We start from the raw sequence: 15,611 nt of genomic DNA on the forward strand, positions 1-15,611 counted from the left end.
TGTTGAAATTTTCCATGAAAAACTCAACAATGTTGTAGCTATAGAGTTTTGAAGTTGACTGTCCCATTTTTTGAATTCAGTGAATTTGGAATAGTATACAAAATATTATTTTTGCAAGTTTTGAAAGCTTGATGATCCCAGGCAAAGGATAAGAGGTTTTATTTGAGATTGAGATATGATGAAAATTTCAAACAATTTTAACTAGTAATTGTTTTGAACAAATTGTCGATGAGAGATTTTTGACTCGAAACGTGGCTTTAAAGTTTTTAAAAAATCCTAGAGAGACCAGCTTGTGCAATAATGTATCTCAGCCAATCGTTCTGTGATGAGTCTGATATATACATTAGAGCATAATAAACGCCAAGTAGCTTAGAGATATCGATGTTATTTTCAAGTTGTAGAATAGCAGAGTATCCACTGTTCATTCTTTTCGAAATTAAATATTTTTCGTTTTCCATCTCATATTTGAATCCAAATATGATCCCAAAAATGTTGTTGTTTCAGACGAACTGACACGAACATTCTTATGAAAATTGATACAATTGTTGTTTCAAGTATTCAATATAGATAAACTTTTGTCTTTAATACTAAGTAATTTGGACGAATCCTTGAAAAGTTATTACGATAAGATCATCTTGATGCAACGCAGTAAGCTATTACGCGTCGCATCTACTGTAAGACACTGGGAGACGATGAGCTGGGGCAGAGGGGCAGTCTAAGCGATGAAGCGCCATCGCCGAGAAGGCAACCCGAACGCGGGCAGACGCGTGAGAGCAGACGTCGTTGACGGTTTTGTTAGTTTTACGAATTTCTTTTTAGGTAACATAATTTGAATCTCGAAGCTATGTATTACTGAGTGCAGTTGACATATTTTTTTAGCTATTGTATTTTTCAAGTAAAAATATTAATTTCTAATTGTTGCCTGCTCTTATATCAACGTACTGCCGAAACTACTGGACCTAGAATGTTGAAATATGCAGGTAGATTCTTTGTATAGCGTTAATGAGCACCAAGAAAGGGAATCAGGAATTTCCACCCTCAAGGAAGAAAAATAGGGATTCAAAGATTGTATTGTTTTTGTCTGTTTTGAAGTTGTGTACCTAAAGTTTTGGGTTGATACAAAAATATTGTAACTATTCGTTTAAAATGGTCTGTTGCGAAATTCGATGTGATAAACCAAATTCAACGCGAGCGGACAACAACTAGTCGTCACTAATTAAACGCTATAGAGATTATACTTGACCAGGTTTTTTGTAGATTGTAAGGTATTTTCAGACTGTAGGAGATCAGAAATAGCAATAAACAATTTTTGTGAACGATAAAGGTACTTAAAAGTATCATAGATTTCCAACAAGTTTTTTTCACTAAATGGTTAAGCATCATCAGCATTGATCATTCAGGCATTTTCACGAATACCAATCATTCTGATGGTCTCGGCTTCATCAAAAATTTTTTCATCCAGCCTGCAATTACCTGTGAAATCATGACAAATTCCGGCTAGATCCATCAATTTCAATGAACCGCGAACATTCTTCCGGCGCACCGCGTGAAAAAATAGTACATCATTACCGGAACGCGAAGCAAAAGCGTATTCCACGCCGGACATGAAAAGACCCACGAAAACACAATTAATCACAATGCGCTCTGTGTTAATCAGCACGTGAAATATATCCGTCCGCACAAAAAAAATAACCGGAAAATGAACGCGCCAGATTCCAAATACAGTCACACGCGATTTTCACTTTCACCAAAATATTTACATACGGTCCCCAGCGAAGTTACGTAACTTTATACTAGTCCTCCACTTTCCCATTATTGAGGGCTTCATTTCCATGGTTGAGAGAAAATTGGAAGGGATTCGAAAACGGGAATATTGATTTAATAACAGTGATTGATTGAGTTTGGGATGTATCCCAGCTTCCGGGTAAATAATAATAATAATATCGTCTTTATAATTTCATAACAAAAAATAAGAAACAGAAATCAACATAATTATATCCTTAACCTACGAAATGAAATAAAGGGCGAAGTTCATCGTCTGTAATGCAATGCATCAGAAAAAATGTTCTTCCACTTAACCCTGAAAAGAACACAATCATTGAATATCAATCTCTACAATCATATTCCTTCAAAGTGCTCAAACATAGCTCCTTCAAAAACAGGGTCAGAACTATTCTCCTGGAAAACTGTTTTTATAGTACTCAGGATTATTTAAGCACTTCAATTATGTCAATTTGGATTTGATTTTATTTCATCTGATATGTGAAGCTCATGTTTATACATAATATTTGTTTTTTGACACTTTCAAAAATATTCAAAAAATATTCACAATTTATGATCCAATATTTTTAACTCGTGACTAGTTTTTTTTTCTTTTTCTGTGTACATTTTAACTGACTTGCAACAAACATTCAAGTGTGAAGTTGTCAAATAAATATATCTATCTATCTATCTATATGCTCTGCTATTTTCCCATTTTCCAAACAGAGGCGACACACACTGTCTTCCGACAGTCCAGGTCTCTCCATGAGAAGTCCTGTCAGACATCGTAGTTCATCCCTACTGTAGTCCAACAACTGTTTGGTATCAAGCTTCAAAGGGTGAATAAACGCCTTGGAGTGAGCCAATCATGGAAGATTCTACCAGAAGTCCATAAATCTTTTTGCCATCCAGATGTTCAAAGTTTGTTTGGCAAAGCCTAAAGCGATGACAATGACAGGTTCTGGTCCGATGAAGCTGCTTGACGCGCCCTCTTTTGAAGGGATTCAGCTGCTTTGTTGCCTTCCAGGCCAGTATGGCCAGGAATCCAGACCAGAGACAATCTGATAAGTCTTCCTATCGAGGAGAGTCATTTTTGGCAATTTGCTGCCAATTTAGACGTTGCTCAGTAGGAGTCAAGAGCTACCAACGCCGCTTGACTGTCCTCACATACTCCAATAGCGTAAATTTCCGCTTGAAGTACAGTCGCATAAGTTCCTAGGCAGATAGATAACTCTGTCCTGGGTCTGCGACTAAAAGCACCTACACCAGAACCAGAAGGTGTTTTCTTCCGGGTAAAGAGGATGCATCCACCCAACCAACAGCGAATAGTGGACTGTAAGGGGTTGATTGCTTTATAGGTATAAAGAAGCACATGTAAATCGGCACTTTGATTCTTGGATACTCGATAGCACCACCGGCTCTTACGTTTTTATATCCGTACTGTCACTGTCAAACTCAAACATTCTGTTCGTCTATCGCGGAGACCAATTTTTTGGCTAGTCACCTTGACGACAGGCGCGAGGAAATAAACATATACCGGATGGTGCCAAATCGGAAATATATACTGACATATGCTTATAATTATAACTAAATATAGTGGGGTTATCTGAGAACTCTTGCGAAGGTTCGAAATTGATGAACATTTCAACCTAGCAGACCACTATTACAATATTCATGCAGTCATTGTTCACTGTGGTTCTGGCGTTGAATCTGGTCATTATTACGCCTTGGCCAACGATGAAACGGACTGGTTTAAGTTCGACGATAGTCGTGTTTTGGCGATGTATTGAATTTCTTGGAGCCTCTGGAGACACCCTACATTTTGATTTATGAGAAAGAGGACATTTGCAGGACAATGTCGTTAAATGATGTGGTGCTGCAGGTTTTTCAGGGTTTTCCTGCAGCTGAAAAAGCAAAAGCGCTACTGGAATCAATGAAGTCGCCTCGGAACTACAATTAATTTGTGTTGTTGTTTTATAATTTCATGATTTGTATTTTGGAAGTGTTATCATTATATTTATACTAAATAGTTATCATCACACTATTCTAATTTTTTTTTATAGTAGTCGACAATGTTTCAAGATAAATTTCACTAGTTCGGACTTACATTGTCTATTATGATTCGAAATCTATAAAAGAACCAATGAACTCAGAATGGATAGCTTAATCATCAGATTTTATCTTCCTCCTGAAAATGATCACTTGGTTATCGGCAATGCGGACTTTAATGACCTCTCAGTTTCACCGATGTAGGATTTGATGCACTCACAATGTATCGGGTAAACGCAATTATTGGAATCGCAGTCCGCGTGTAGTCTGGGTTTCGTGAGGCTGCTATGGATGATTTCCGAATCTGAAGCAGGTTCTGATGTTTCACTTCGGCCCAATTCTTCCTATCCCATTCTAGTAATTTCATGATTACTTCCATAGATGAGTTCGTTCTGTCTTCCAGGTTCTCGTCTTCCACTTTGTGGTCATTTTCATTTTATCTAGCATATTTCACACCAGTGTCATATTTTACAGTTATGCTCGAGAGTCATATATGCTTGTAAGAAAAAAAAATAGGACCGGCTAAGATTTCAGCAGCAGTACGGCAAATTGGTTTGCCCAGAAATTTTAAAAATTCATCTGTCAAACTCGGACAAGAACTATTTCACGAATGCAGTGGGGTAATGTACAAAAAAAAGAAATTAACAAAGGGAATGTCTGATTGGATATTACAAAAATTCGTTAGATTATAATCAGGAATAATAACCAATAACAACCAATAATTGATGTAATGCATACACACTATTGCCAAGCATGTTATCCCATATTGTCCCATAGTGTCGAATTCTGCAAAGCCCGGTCCCAGAAAATAGTCATTGATAACAGATCATCACACCACTAACCTTTGGAAACTTGGGTGACACAAGGAACAATTCTGGGCCCTATACTGGTTGCTCTGTATTTTTGCAATCCCCCCAGGAATCTATGACAATCTTAAAGTCACTTTTATACAGATGGCACTAAACTTCTGACAGTTTTTCTCTTCAAGACGTGATTCACTTGATAGATATTTTGGCACATTTCTGAAGATTGATGACTGACTAGAAATCCCACAAAATTGAAAATGGTTCTTCTTGGGACCAGTGAACTGCGAGATAATGTTTAAAATTTGAATAAAATAATGATTAATTATAAAACTATACAGTTAATGAATCCAATAGAAACACTGTTTCAAAAAAACTAGAACTGCAATACTCTTTTTGGCGCCCGTTTTTCCAAATTTTGTACCTGGCTGGTTGGGGATAATTATTCAAAACAGTCTCTTACCAAGCAAAGCTTCGACTTCAACCGCATTTTGAATGTTTTTTTTTATCTTTGGCATCTGTAATTTTAATTTCCTAAAAATGCGACCTGCACCGCAAAAGAGAGATTTTCTATCCATGAAGTCAGTTGGAAATCTAAACTGACTGAAACCTGTTTGGTTTGCAGCATCCAATCATCGGTGCTATTATAGCTACCACTCTTCCTACTTCCATTTCTCCTCTCATTGAATTAGTTTTTCTTTGACAACTCTGATGTGATATTTTTCAATTTGATTCGAAACTTTCACAGGAAAATTTGTTACAGTCATGGTGGTTACGCCAGCTACAGACCGAGAGACCCCTACGATGGATATAGGCAGACCAGCTATCTCTATGGTAGACCTTCTTCAACCACTCTTAAACCGCCAAGTGAAGACGAGCGAAACACCCAATCACCCGAAGAAAGTTCTGGATAGAAATTTTATAGATAGTCTAGCATAAAAAAATTATATATGAAACATAACGAGTAACTGTACTTTCATCAACAATGTTGAACATTTCATCACCATTAAAACAGCTTCTGATTCGAGAAGATCTCTGTGTGAGGTTATTGTTGATGAATTATGTCCGGAAAATGTTCCTTCTATATGTTCGCATGATTCTTGTTCTATTTATTTAGTGCTTCAGGGCATAAAACTTCTTCAAGTTTTATCATAACTGTATCATCTTGATCACCTCTTGATTCAAAACTTGACTTTCAATTGAGATTTCCTCGAATTAACAATATTTGACTAGAGTTGTATATATCTTCTTTTTATAGATGGCAATAGGTTACGTGCAATTCATTTTTTTTTTCTTAAAGTTGATGCTGACTTAAAGATGAGAACACCGAAGACAAAGATTGTTGCAAATTTTTGTGAAAGTAGAATAGATTTTGTATTATAATTAAAACAGTTAGACATGATGTTTTATTATTCTTTGGGTGAAGGAACTCAGATCTCCATCACTGTAAGTTTTCGAAATTGAAAAAGTAGAAACGATTTGTGTACCCAGACGACCAAATATATTTAAAAAAGAAACATCTCGATATGAATATTTGAAAAAGACATCACAACAAACTCCATTAAAAATACATGAGGTTTCCTCCAAAGTTGTTACTGGAATCCATAAAGCATCGCGTTGATTCTATTTATAAGTAGGTCACCTCAACATGGGCATGTTATGTTATGGATATGTTACTGGATACTGCAAACAATTGGAGGTTTCACATTATCTTTGTATATTGAAAAGTTTTCATTAGGCGGAAATTAAATTTTTCATACACCTGATTGTTTATTCATTAACAACGCAACGGTCAAAAACCTCTGAAAGCACTTATTCTGTAAGATACGATAGGAAATGAATTACAGATCAGTAATAGTTATCAATAACTTATAATAATAATAATAATAATAATTTCAGAGTGTCAATTCCAACATTCAAAAAGTTAAGCGAAAATCAAAGAAATGCTTGTTTTCTTCATTTTTCTAGAGATACAAAATAAAATTTTCATGATGAATCGATACAACTGCAATTTCTTGAGGATATACAGCATTGAAAAGATACGGAGCTATAAGTCTTGGATTTTCTTTATAGAAATTTGATGTATACTTATAGAAAGAAAACTAATTCTTCCAGATAAATCTCTGAAAGTTCTGATCACTATCCAGAACAGGTGAAAGTGAAAGGTATTCTTCAACCATCGTGGATAAGTCAATTGAAAAATGATAACTTAGACAGTGTCTTTGTGAATTCTGGACTTTTCAAAGAGACGAAAACTTACAATTCATAAATTCTTTCAAAGTGACTTTCAAAAGTGCTTATAAAATTCAAATGATTGGCAATCCGAAAAATGAGACGAAGGAGAAGCAAAAGGCTGAAATTTACGAAATAAACTGTGGAGCTTTCGGTAAAAAGAAGAAATTAGTTATGGTATACCACAGGGTATTGTGATTGGACCTACATTATTTCCATTATATATCAACAACCTATTTACCATGAAGATAGATGGTTCCATTTACAGTTTTGCAGATGATACGGCCATAATATATACTGATGATAATTGGGAAAAATTGAAAATGAAAGTTGAAACCCAAATTAATGTATTGAAAGACTGGTTTGATCATAAGTCACTTACAATCAATTTTGAAAAAACAAAATTTCTACCTATTGCAAGCTACGAAAATCAACTACCCAACTATAATGAATTAATAATAAATATCCAAGGAAAAAAATAGAAGTCCTAAAAACAGACCATATTAAATATCTGGGAGTTACAATTGATTCACATCTCAGATGGAATGAACATATTGAAACTAAATCATTGAGATGTTTATTGTATAAATTCAAGTACTTGAGATCCGTTCTCGATATCAATAACCTCAAAATAATATACTATGCATTGGTACAATCTAGGCTCCAATATGCCATACTCAGTTGGGGTGTCATATTAGACATCCACCTGAAAAAATTTGAAATATTACAACAAAAAATAATTAAAGTTATGTACAATAGAAAGTATGACTACCCCTCTAATTATATTTTCAGAGATTCAAGGCTACTTGATGTACGACAGTTATATATGTATAATATAATATTGTATATCTTCAAAAATATCTCTTAAGGAAATCGGTCATAATTATGATATTCGTACTAAAACAAAAGGTAATGTACAGCTAAACGCGACAAAAAAGTCAATTGGCCAACACTCTTACAAATACCACAGTGAAAAAATTTGTATTTACTTACCTGATCTGTACAAAACATACATTCATAAAATAAATAATATTAACGTGAAGAAAACCATCTTCAAAAAGTATGTATATAATACTGATAGAGACATTGTTCATGATATACTCATGAATGAATAAATAATCCTTGTTTGTACTTTAAATCTACGTTGTCAATTTTCGGTCATACTCGTTTACTGCTAAATGTATTTTCATTTATATACATAACATAACCTACCTTTCTTCTTGAAAAATTAATCATCATTTGTGTCCTTTAGTCTTAGTTTAATATTAAATTTATCGCCATGTTTAAATGTAAAATCAATTCTGCACATCAGTTATGCGTTGCGCAACTAAAGAATTCTCACGCACAACTTCGGTTTTAGTGAGTTTCTCCATGTTCATTTTGTATTGCTTTGTTTACATGTTACTTATCTTGTGCTGTTGTATATTTATAAATGAACATTATTATTATTATTGTTATCAACAGTGTTACCAAAAATATTCACTTTCGCGACCCCATACTTCAAGAATATCACTTCCGAATTGAAATTTCCCTCATCCGCGAATAAATATCTCGATTTCAATAATCCACGGCCGCCTCGCTTCCCGCAGACGGGAGTAGCTCAGCGGTGTGGTAACTTCCAATATGCGCGAATTTCCAAGAGATAATGCCAACAAAAAGTGTTTGTTGGAGCAGTCGGTGGATAGTTTGCAAACAAGAATTCTAATTTACCACCGAAGCGCTTCAGCACGTCTCCCTCTGATGTTCTTCTCGGTTCGGTTTTCCGTGTTTGTTGCGGTTTCCGCTGAAATATATCGAAAAAGGATTTGGCCGGGTTTGCCGATGAGAAAGACGAAGGAAATGAGAAAAAAAACTGCATATCAGTGTTTTTATCCAAAAATGGGAAACGCAGAGTACAGTAAAAATCCCGGTTGTCTGTTGTTTGCGAAACATTTTTTTCCAAATTTGGTATGTACAGGGCACGTCGAAAATCGCGGAATGGTCAGATCCCTTCTTTGACATGAACACGAGGGTGGTCCCAGAAGTACCCGGCCTGACCAAGAGATGGCAGTAGTTCTTGGATAAATATCGCTGATTCAGAAAGTACACAATCTATAGAGCATATGTTTCAAGTTTGAAGACGCTGCGTTGTTTTGTTTGGTAGCCATCAGTAGCGAACGTTTTCGGTGGATTGTTCATCGTTATGTGGTACAGTAACTTCATGGCATAAGAGGGACATGTCTTGAATGGTTCAAATCGTACCTAAAAGGTAAAAGGTAGTACTGTCATCATCTGGCACTCCTCAAACTGAACTGGTCATCCTGTTGTCTGCCTCTTTATACGGTCAGAGCGTCTTAACTCAGGTATTTCAGGTACTTTAGGTAAATTTGCCTGCATTTGTTCTGCATCAGGTACTCTTCTTCGTGTTAGATATTCTCTAGGAATGTGTATGGTTTTGTTTAATATATTGTATGTGAGATCTTGTTGTGTTTTGATTTGTACTTGTTCCTCGATAAGTGATTTATGACTGTTGAACTTATGGATGTTCAAGTTTTCCCAAATGTCCAAGCGGTTTCCCTTGTTGATTTGTTTTATTAGTTTTATGTTCTCTGGTGGAGGGACATTATGTTTGTTTTGTATGGCGTGTGTTGCAAGGTTTGATTTATATAGTATTGGATTTATGTATGCCTTTTTGTGCTCATTGTACCTTTGGATCAGTTTTTTCTTGGTTTGGCCGATATAGAATTTGTTGCAGTCCGAGCATTGTATACTGTATATCCCGTTTTGTTTATTTCCCGTTGTTTATTTTTTGTGTTATCTTCGTGTTCGGCTTGTATGTGATGTTGATGTTCACTGGTTTGAAGATGTTTGTTAGTTTTTTGGTTTGGTGTCCTACGTCCGTAAATGCTGTCCATCGTTGTGTTGTTTTGTCTGTTGAGGTGGCTTGATCCTTGTTCTGTATTTTTTGTTTGATTCTGTTTTCTAGTTTATCTATTGTCTTTTGGATAAATCCGTTTTCGTTCGCTATTTGGTATATGATTTTCCGTTCTTTGTTTCGGGCTTCATTGCTGATTAGTATCCTTAACATTCTATATATGAATGCGTTATAGGCAGCCATTTTGTGTGATGGTGTATGGTTTGAACTTGCGGGTATCGTGGAGCTTGTTTGTGTACGTTTCCTATATATTGCCATTTGAAATTGTGTTTTATTGTGGTTATATCCTATGATTATGTCCAGGTAGTTAGGTTTTGAGTTGTGTTCTTTCTCAATGCCGAAACATAGTTTTTGATTTATTTAATTTGTTTCTTTTGTTATTTGTTCTATTCTTATTCCATTGTTTTGTGATATGTACAGTCCATCGTCAACGTATCTGAACCATTCTCCTTTTTCATCATGTCTTCTTATTATTGTTCAGATTTTCTCATCTATGGTTTGCAGGTATATTTCGGATATAATGCTAGATAGTGGGGATCCCATCGCTAGTCCATCTGTTTGTAAATTTTCCCTTCAGATTCGAAATAATTTTGATTAAGTATTGTATTTAGACTGTGTTCCATTTGGTTAATGTAAGTTTTGTCTATGTTTTGGTGTTTTAGGTTCTCAGATATGATGTTTATACTTTCGTTGACTGGTATGTTGGAGTACATGTTTTTTATGTCAAACGAGTACAGTTTAGTGTTCGGACTGACATTTGTCGTAGAGATTCTGTCTGTGAGTTCCATTGAATTTTTGATGCTGTGGTCGTTGTTCCTGTTGATTTTGTTTTTCAGTTCGTCGGCTATGATTGTAGAAATTTTGTATGAAGGTGTTCTGGTGAAATTGTACCTAAAGTACCTGTAATACCTGAGTTGAGACGTTCGAACCGTATGAAGAGGCAGACGACAGGATGACAAGTTCAGTTTGAGGAGTGCCTATAAGATAACAGTACGACCAGCTGTCGAAAGCGCTCGCATATAATTAATAGAAGATATAAAGCTTCAAATCCTTTTTGCAAAATTTAATATTTTTGAATGATACAACTAATTTTCCTTCATTTTCAGTATTTTAATATTAATGTAAGTCACAAAAAGGATTTGAAGCTTCATAACTTCTATTTGATTACATGCGAGCGCTTTCGATAGCTGGTCGTAGAGCCTACTCTACTCAAACTGAACGTGTCATCCTGTTCTATGTCCATTTATACGGGTCGAACGCCTCAATACAGGTACTCCAGGTTCTTTAGGTAAATTTGCCTGTATTTGGGTTACATCAGGTACTGTACTGCATGATCTATAACTCTCCTGGGGTCATCAAATTCAGATTGACACATTCAATTACCCATGCAGTTCCGGCGGAACGGATGTCTTCTTTGTACCAGCGATATAGTTGTATCAGGTTTCTCGACGAGAATCGCCACTTCCACACAGGTACCGCTCTCAGATCACCTTAGGGATTTTCCTTAAGGTGTTTTGTTCGATATGACATACACCGTATAACTATAACATCGTACCTTCATCTCCATCATTACATTCCATCCTTACTTTCCATCATATACCTTCGTCCTTTTCCACATTTCATGAACTTTGTAAATCCTGAAAAAATTGAAAGTGTCTTTGACCTGCACGAGTCCTCCACTTATCCCCAAAACGACACTCTCTCCCATGAGCATAGAGTTGACAATCGGGCTCCCATTTTGCCGTGGAAAAACGAGCCTTTCCAGAAATTACATCCATTATTCAGGAAAACGTGTCTGCGGGCTTACATTTCTCCCTGAATATTCTCAGTGAAACTGGCACATCACTTATTTAACGTAATCCTTTTCGCCCTTTTGCAATTTTCATGCCGCAGGATATAACAACGTAAGAACAAGAAGTTAAAGGGAGTCTCAGTGGAGGATTCGGTTTCATTTTCTCATGTTTACACAGAGTTTTCAAGTAGCTTATCGTATGTATGTTGGGAAGATACATTAAGATACTGTTTTGAACGTAACGCTTAATTTATTTACACTATTTGAATTTTTTGTTTAGCCGCTCGATTCACTTTCGGAACTGCCCTCTTGGGTCGGGAAGACGTGCTTCTATGGATAACGGTCCTTTCTAGAATTCTGTAGTCGGTTCGGTACTAGAAATTCACCGACGATTCCCGACTACATTCTTTCACGGATGTCATGTGTTTGTTCCATGACTTGGCTAGCGTATTGGTCAGGGGCGGCTTCAGTTTGGTTACAGTATTTTCTCGAGAAAACAATTAATTAAAATCAAATTCTTGCTATGGGAAAGCAGAGAATTTATATTTCCTTATCACACTATCAAGAATGCTATGAAAAGCAGTGGAAAAGCTTAGGATCGGGTAAATATATGAACTGCCAAGTTTTTTATAGAGTTTATTTTAAAAAATGGCTCACATTTCAATAAATACCTAGAAGGTAATATTATCACCCAGTCATAAAACTAGAAACATTTCTTGTTTAACGCTCACAAAGCCAGAGGAATATATTCTCCCAACAAACAAAATCACAATTGCGGGGAACTTTTCAGGAATATTTGCATTTTTGATATCCGTAACAAGTTTCGATGTAGCCATTCAACAGTCTTAGAATTAACACTAACAATAGAAAAACTGTCAATAAATACAACAAAAATCAACAGTAAAAATCACTATTATTTTCGGAATATCGGCAATGGTAAAAATCACAAATTTTTGAGTATCTCGGTAACTATCTTTCATGGGAAATGTTGCATTTCGAGTCCATAAGAGGCATAGTACGTCATATACATTTTTGGAGTGAAGAGTTCTGATGCATTTGGGATGTTTGAGTTTGGAACTCAGAACTCTCAGAATGTAGTAGTCTCAGAAAGATAATACAGTGGTTGAAAATTGTCTAATATAATATGATTTGAAATCTCCGAAAGAACAAATAAAATTGAAATGAATAGCTAATAATAACAATCATATCCTAGCTTGTCTGCATGGGTCGTTGGACAACATATATGCAGCATCTTTCAACTTCCCCTTGAATCAGCGTTCCTCCCTGTGGATAATCGCAGCTTGGAACTACTTGATGGTATGTTGATGAGTCCAAACATTCTCTGCTATTCCCGATTTGCTAGTCTCTCCTCGATGTGTGTGTTTCTTGTATTCGGCAAAACGGACTCTCAATAGTCTCTCAGTTTCAGCGATATAGATATCATTGTCTATTGACAGTTCATTTAGCAGACATTTAAATGTTATTATATTTGTTTTGGAGATATTCAAGGATAATAAATTAGAATCATATCAATTTTTCACCTTTTCTAAATCAGATGATATCTTTTCATGTAGCTCTGCTGGGTTTTCTCTTTCAACAATATTGTTGTATCATCCGCGAATAGTTTAAAGCTGCCGGATATATCTATCATAGTCAAAGCATTAATATACAACAAAAACAGAACTGGACCCAACACAGAACCCTGTGGCACACCAGATGTGATTGCCCTGCTTTCTGAGAGTTCCGATGTTCTTACCATACTCGCAAGGTATCCAGTAAATGCAACTTATAATATCGAGATCCGCGTTTGGTGGCCAGGTTTTCGTGAGACCGCAACGAATGGTGTTTCGGGATCTGAAGCAGGTTCTTATATTGTACTTGGACCCAATTTTTTTCATCACCGACAATCGTCTGATGTAACGAAGGGCAACCACTGGTTGTGACGGCTTCTCTTCTTGGACACTTGCTGTCTTCTTTAGGGTAACCACTTCATTGAAGTGATGATGAAATTCAAAGTGATCATGGAACGGATTGTGGCTAAAATATATTAAGAAACCCACAAAACCATCAAAACCAGTTCTTACCTCTCTCTAGGTCAGAGAATTGTGGAAAGAATTGGGTCCCAGGACAAATTCTGAACCTGCTTCAGATCCGGAAACACTATCTGTAGCAGCCTCACGAAAACCAGGCCACCAAACGCGAACTGCGATTCAAAGAATTGCATTTACCGAATACCCTGCGAGTGCGGCAAATCCTAAATCGGTGGAATTAAGAGACCTTTGAAAGTCGGCATTGCCGAACACGAGAGAAACACACAGCGAGGAGAAACCAGTAAATCGAGAATAGCAGAGCATGTTTGGACTCATCAACATAGCATCAAGTGGTTCCAAGCTGAGATTATCCACAGAGAGGAACACTGGTTCGAGAGTAGGTTCAAAGAAGCTGCATATATGTTGTCCCACGACTCATTCAGCCAAGCTGGCGTAGAGAAACGCAACATATAAAAACCTTATTCCACCCCCGAACTGATTGATGGCAAAATAGCTGTCTGTGGAGGAATTATTCGCAAAATACTACATAACAAACTAAAATGTGTTTGGAATAGATTTTGCATCAGAATCATGGTTTGTTTGTGATTCTTGTTGGAAGATTGAACTGATAATAACCCAGTAGCGACAGGTACCTCTAAAACCCTTTTCCAATTCGAAAATGTAGCTTTCTAATACTTTTGTTGCTAGCCAATATTTTATTTAATATCCACATTATGTAGATAGATTTTTAGGCTTTCCCATGATATTACCACAACCATTCTGAACGTTTACTGTATCATCCTCAGTTCCCGCATCGTAACCCCCCAACTCCACACTCCTGCCACGCCACTGACAAATATCAAATCGAAACGCATCACCCCCACCTACCCATCGCTAACACAACTCCACCACCACCTCGGATTGTCTTTTTGGCTTCGAATCACAAAACGGCCCTACACAAATAATATAAAACGGGTTTCTTACTAAGTCTTGGTTTTCAACTTTTTCGGCGGGGATTTCAGCGTTTTCAGTTGGCGCGCCGGGTATTTCGCGGGGCTGTTGTTGGCAGCAATGTCGTCCCTGAATGCCAGGAAGCCCAACTGGGCGTGGGATGCCTCGTTCAAGGCTCTCGATCTGATGCAAGCTCGGTACTGGTCAGCTGAGAGTTTTTGGCCTCCTGGACCACCCGAACAGACCTGGAAAAAAATGATAATATGAGTTTGTGGCCTTCGCAGTCTAGTCTGATCAAGTGTGAATTGTTGCACATGTTTCCTGATTAGTACAGTCGAATTAGGATTTCATGACGTGAACATTTTTATTGTAAATTTTTTTTTCGGTATTCTTGACGGGGGTTTCCGTGCAGTCTAAATTTACGATCCCGGGGCACCAAACCCATTGCCTCATCCACCATACTGAATTTAGGGGTTGATTTTTGTTTACTGAAAAACTCGGGTGAAGTAGGATGAGGGGAAGCAAAACTTCCCAAAAGCCTTTGCGAAATATGCCACCGTGGACCAGCCTACTCAAGGTGAGGTGTAACGAATTATGCCGACAGCTGAATGGCCGCAGGCTGATATGCGATTACGAACGATCTCCTTGGGGAACCGGGCGGAACTTCATTGTGATCAGCCTTCCTCTGGTAATGCGGGGCTCTGCCAGGGAGACCAACTCCTCCCCTGCTACTCGTGAAAACACATATGAATGAAACAAACACAAAACTAGACACAGAAACAACAAAAACCAATCCCGAGGCTGGACAGAAATGCCCACCTCAATCTATGGTAGTGGCTGGGGATGAACACCCCAATCTACCGCTTGAAATGAGGCTGGACATAGCAGATCACCTCGTGATGTTATACAAAGGCCAAGGCGTAAGCGCATTTGCGGCTCCGAGGCCAAAAGGAGAAAAAGAGCGATAGAGGCAGGAGTGGCAGCAACTATAAGTGCTCCCTCCTTCTCCCCCACTCCACCTCCAACAGCAAGAGCAATTCCTGCGGCGGCTACTAAGAGCTCCGCCTTGAATAAAGGCA

At 37.2% G+C, this 15,611-nt stretch overlaps 2 protein-coding genes across 7 annotated transcripts in view; one reads left to right on the plus strand and one right to left on the minus strand.

Moving 5' to 3' along the window:
- LOC111503129 (uncharacterized) overlaps window positions 1-6,015 on the plus strand; it is a 32,438-nt gene extending 26,423 nt beyond the window's left edge. Inside the window, exon 4 of the mRNA XM_074177573.1 lies at window positions 5,377-6,015. Within this exon, the coding sequence (XP_074033674.1) occupies window positions 5,377-5,527 (151 nt within the window). The 3' untranslated portion in view covers window positions 5,528-6,015. The remainder of the gene's footprint in view (window positions 1-5,376) is intronic.
- Window positions 6,016-12,162: 6,147 nt separating this feature from the next.
- Window positions 12,163-15,611, minus strand: part of Csgalnact (Chondroitin sulfate N-acetylgalactosaminyltransferase) — a 337,563-nt gene continuing 334,114 nt past the window's right edge. For all 6 annotated transcript variants that reach the window (XM_074177577.1, XM_074177576.1, XM_074177575.1 and 3 more), the window contains one exon: window positions 12,163-14,777. In XM_074177577.1, the coding sequence (XP_074033678.1) occupies window positions 14,565-14,777 (213 nt within the window). In that variant the 3' untranslated portion in view covers window positions 12,163-14,564. The remainder of the gene's footprint in view (window positions 14,778-15,611) is intronic.

This window comes from Leptinotarsa decemlineata, unplaced genomic scaffold, assembly GCF_025532065.1.
Source record: "Leptinotarsa decemlineata unplaced genomic scaffold, Ldec_3_MD MMD2_tig00002974_RagTag_RagTag, whole genome shotgun sequence".
In the NCBI taxonomy this organism is placed as follows: domain Eukaryota; kingdom Metazoa; phylum Arthropoda; class Insecta; order Coleoptera; family Chrysomelidae; genus Leptinotarsa; species Leptinotarsa decemlineata.